The sequence below is a fragment of the Castanea sativa genome, chromosome 12, assembly GCF_040712315.1.
Source record: "Castanea sativa cultivar Marrone di Chiusa Pesio chromosome 12, ASM4071231v1".
Lineage (NCBI taxonomy): Eukaryota > Viridiplantae > Streptophyta > Magnoliopsida > Fagales > Fagaceae > Castanea > Castanea sativa.
The window spans coordinates 40,188,231-40,193,085 of record NC_134024.1 but is presented as its reverse complement, the minus strand read 5'-3'; the positions used below and the strand labels follow the sequence as shown (position 1 = coordinate 40,193,085).

The following is a 4,855-nucleotide window of genomic DNA, read 5'->3' as shown; positions in this document are numbered from 1 at the left end:
ACAGAGTCTTAAGATCCGAGATATTTATGAGCGAAGACGGGCAGGTGAGGGCAACACATCTTATCTTGGGATATGAACCTCTGTCAACTATCTTCCAAGAAATTAGTAACGCAATCGTTGCGGGTGACCGGAGACGTAGAAGAATTGACGTCTCAAAAGTAGGATTCCTCGCCTAAACGATTTGCCAGACGATCCTTCCATTATCCTCTACATGCGCCCAATAATAGCAACCCCTCTACGAGCACAACCTAAAGCAGCAACTATCTGAGAAGAATCCTCATCCTCTCGCTTATCCCTTAAAGAGGAAATAGACCAATTCCGACTTGAGGAAGCAGAAAAATCTTCAGAGGGCCACATTGTTAACCTCTCGGACGAAGAAAATGAGTCTGACGAGAGCTCTGGTATTAAAGGTTTGGTAATTGCGCATATAGATAGCGGCATCGAGGAAGAGGAAGAAAAAATGTCTAAACAACCAAGGACAAGCTTGAGGGCCCTCCTTGGCAGAAAGGGTAAGTAGGCCACTGTGAAGGATGCTTCGGGATCCCAATCTTTGGCTAATCTTCCACCTACTCCTCCTTCTCCTCCTCTAAGCTCCCTTCTTCCCGACCCTAACCTTAAAAAAAAAGACAAGAACGGACGAGGTTGAGGAAGGGGAATTTGCCTAACAGAAAAAGCGAAAACAACAAAAAAGGGCAAAGGGTCAAACACGAGCTTCCTCTGTGGAGAGTAGGGAGAGCCATGATTTGGCCGAGGTGCGCCAAACGCAGTCCCATTGGTCTCCTTCTTTGGAATTGGATGGGATTCCCATTCCCTACCACTCCAGCATAAGGGAATTCCAAAAAAGACATGCCCACTACCTAGCCGAAGCCCTGGAATAGTCCATCTTACTGCTAAAGGACATGGATGCCCTGAAGAACATGAGGCAACTAGAACTTTTCCTATCTCTAAAAAGGGATTTAGCTTTGGTATGTGCAATTATCAACAACATCAACTGCCGCTTCTATTATTTTTTTTTGTTGCGATTAACTTCCTTTTTATCCTTTTAATCATATGCACCTTTTTATGTTATTATTGCCATAATGCACTTGTTCACCACTGTTGCGCAGGCCATCCAAGAGGTTTTTGTAGCTGAGAAGTGGGTAGAAGACGCTCGAAACAAAGCTAAGGATGAATTCAATGTTAGAGTTGAGACTGAAAGAGCTTTGGGCCATGCCAAGAAAGAGAAAAATGAGCTGGCCAATAAATTGGCAAATGAGAAGAATGCAATAAAGAGTGCCAAGGCCAAAATCAAAACTGCTGAAGCTCAGACGGAGAATCAGTGTAAATTGGTCTATCATAGAGAGATAGAGCTAGCCACAGCCCAAAAGGAAGTCTTGGACCTAAAGAGGGAACTTGCTTAGGGCAAGGAAGTGGCTCGGACTATCAAAGAGATCGTGGAGGCCACATCAATGGCTTCTTTCCACAAGGGAGTTGAAGAAACAGAGATCCAACTAGCCGAAGAGCTAGCTGAAGTATGTAGGGATTACTGCCAACAAGTATTGGCAGAAGCCCTTAATATGGCAGGGGTCCCTGCTACTTCTGAATGGAGGAAGGCCGAAAACACATGGTTTCCCCCAGATATCCGCGTGATTGAAGCCATTCCTCTTCCTCCAACTGTCCCTGAATCAGCTCTCCTTACACAACTCTCCACCATTCAAGGCTTTCTTCTACCTTTGGACACATCCACAGGTCTTAACAAAGCTGGGGACCAAGGTGAGAAGACTGATAGAGTTTCGAGCGAGAAGGTTAGCCTTGGTGAACCTTGGGCAGGAGAGAAAGACAAAGGAAAAGAAGTCATGACTTAGTCCAAGGCTAAAGCTCCCAGTGCGCCCCTCATCATTAATGAAGTGCCTCCCAAACCAAAAGAAAACAAGGCCAATTCAAAAGGAGCCGAGGACAAAACAAAGGAGATTGCCGCCAAGTCCAAGGAAGATTTTCACCAAAACCTAAGGAATAGGCTAGGATTCCCTTTGCTCCATGCCCTTGTTTGTAATTCTGCCTATATATTTTTTGTTTATAATGTAATCATGCCAATTCGTAATGACAAATTCAAGATTTTGATCTATAATTCCTTACAAGTTTCACTTATCAGGATATTCATCTCCTTATCTTTACATAATTTGTATACACAGCACGAATGATTTTGCGTGCAGTAAAAAATGGGGTATGTCCCAACACTGAATCAGGCAATATATGTAATCTAACAAGAAAAAAATCTCATTTAAGAATGGAAAAACAAATTTTAAAAATTCCCTGTGTCATACCTCTATGCCTTCAATGGATTACCCGTATGTTAAAATTATGTCATTTTTCATGCAACAGCAAATAGTTAAACACATAAGAATATACATGAACCCAAAACGAGAGAAAAATTTGGTTCGAGGCCTAAGACATAGCCACGTCTCTGTTTGATTCTTAAAGAAAGTGAACAGAAATGTTAATTTCTCCAAAGTAGATAGTTTGAGAACCAGACATAGCTAATGTTCTATTTAACACTTAACAAAAAATATCAATTTCTACAAGGCATGTGGTCCGAGGAGACAGGCATAACTGAGTTTTTGTTTGATACTTAGAAGAAATGAACCAAAGTGTTAATTTTCCTAAAGTAGATGATCTAAGGACCAGTCGTAACTAAGGTTCTGTTTAACACTTAATAAAAAATACTAATTTCTACAAGGCATGTGGTCCGAGAAGCCAGAAATGACCAAGTTTCTGTTTGATACTTAGAAGAAATGAACTAAAGTGTTAATTTTCCCAAAGTAGATGATCCGAGGACCAGACGTAACTAAGGTTTTGTTTAACACTTAATAAAAAATACCAATTTCTACAAGGCATGTGGTCCGAGGAGCCAGGCATGACTAAGTTTCTGTTTGATACTTAGAAGAAATGAACCAAAGTGTTAATTTTCTCAAAATAGATGATCTGAGGACCAGACGTAATTAAAGTTCTGTTTAACACTTAATAAAAAATACCAATTTCTACAAGGCATGTGGTCTGAGGAGCCAGGCATGACCAAGTTTCTGTTTGATACTTAGAAGAAATGAACCAAAGTGTTAATTTTTCCAAAGTAGATGATTCGAGGACCAGATGTAACTAAAGTTTTGTTTAACACTTAATAAAAAAATACCAATTTCTACAAGGCACGTGGTCCGAGGAGCCAGACATGACCAATTTTCTATTTGATACTTAGAAGAAGTGAACCAAAGTGTTAATTTTCCCAAAGTAGATGATCCGAGGACTAGACGTAACTAAGGTTCTATATAGCACTTAATAAAAAATACAAATTTCTACAAGGCATGTGGTCCGAGGAGCCAGACATGACCAAGTTTCTGTTTGATACTTAGAAGAAGTGAACCAAAGTGTTAATTTTTCCAAAGTAGATGATCCGAGGACTAGACGTAACTAAGGTTCTGTTTAGCACTTAATAAAAAATACCAATTTCTATAAGGCATGTGGTTCGAGGAGCCAGACATAACCAAGTTTCTGTTTGATACTTAGAAGAAATGGACCAAAGTGTTAATTTTTCCAAAGTAGATGATCTGAGGACCAGACGTAACTAAGGTTCTATTTAACACTTAATAAAAAATACCAATTTCTACAAGGCATGTGGTTCGAGGAGTCAGACATGACCAAGTTTCTGTTTGATACTTAGCAGAATGACAATCAACGCAATCATAGTGTCAGAGAAAATAAAACGGCAAAAATGCCTTTCATTAATAATAGTACCTTTGTAGGTTATTTACATTCCAAGGACACAGTACAACATGTTCATCTAGATCCTCAAGGTAATAAGCCCTTATGTCGGCGACTGAAGTAATGCGATAAGGTCCTTCCCAGTTAGGCCCCAATTTTCCCCATGCTAAATTCTTTGCAGTACCCAAAACTTTCCTCAATACCAAATCTCCAGGCGTAAGTGGTCGTAATTTCACATGGGAATCATACCCTTGCTTGAGCTTATGTTGATAGTAAGCAAGCTGCACCATGGCATTTTCTTGTCGTTCCTCAATTAGGTCTAAGGTTTCTTCCAGTAAATTGTCATTACTGCTCAGAGTGAAAGAGTTCCTTCTTAATGTTGGGAATCTAGTTTCCAGAGGGATTACAGCCTCGGCTCCATAAGTCATAGAGAAGTCCAATGGATCTTCTAGGCGTAGTTCGATATGTCCACAAAACATGCGACAACTCTTCCACCCACCTTCATTTAGCATCATCCAATATTTTCTTGAGCCCGTTGACTATAACCTTATTGACTACCTTGGCTTGCCTATTCCCTTGCGGATAAGTTGGAGTGAAATATCTATTCGTGATGCCTAAATTGCAACAATACCTTCTGAAGGCCTTACTATCAAATTACAAGCCGTTATCTGAAATAAGTGTATGAGGGATTCCAAACTTGGTGACAATGTTCTTCCAAACAAATTTCTTTGCATCCACATCCCGAATGTTTGACAATGGCTCAACTTCAACCCATTTAGTGAAATAATCTGTTCCAACAAGCAACAATCTCCTATTACTTGCTACTTTTGGGAAAGGACCCACAATGTCTAAGCCCCACTAAGCAAAAGGCCAAGGACTAGACAGAGGGTTAAGGATACCCCTTGGTTGATGAATGTTGGGAGCAAACCTCTGACACTGGTCACACTTCTTTGCATAATCTTGTGCATCTCTCTGCATATTGGGCCACCAATACCCCTGTGTAAGAGCCCTATGCGATAAAGACCTTCCTCCTGTGTGACTTCCATAAATCCATTCATGTAACTCTTCCAAAAGTACTCTGTTGCTTCAGGGTGTACACATAGTAGATATGGTCCTGAATAAG

General features: G+C 40.5%; 1 protein-coding gene across 1 annotated transcript; it reads right to left on the bottom strand.

Annotated features, from left to right (window-relative positions):
• Positions 1–2,221: 2,221 nt before the first annotated feature.
• LOC142620667 (uncharacterized) lies at positions 2,222–4,244 on the bottom strand. Its single transcript, XM_075793999.1, has 2 exons — positions 3,783–4,244; positions 2,222–2,239 (listed from the first exon to the last, which is right to left on the bottom strand). The coding sequence occupies exons 1-2, from the start codon at positions 4,242–4,244 to the stop codon at positions 2,222–2,224; spliced, it is 480 nt and encodes a 159-aa protein (XP_075650114.1).
• Positions 4,245–4,855: the final 611 nt, after the last annotated feature.

Coding starts and splice junctions, on each gene's coding strand:
- LOC142620667 (XM_075793999.1), bottom strand. CDS start 4,244: ATGCTAAATGAAGGTGGGTGGAAGAGTTGTCGCATGTTTTGTGGACAT.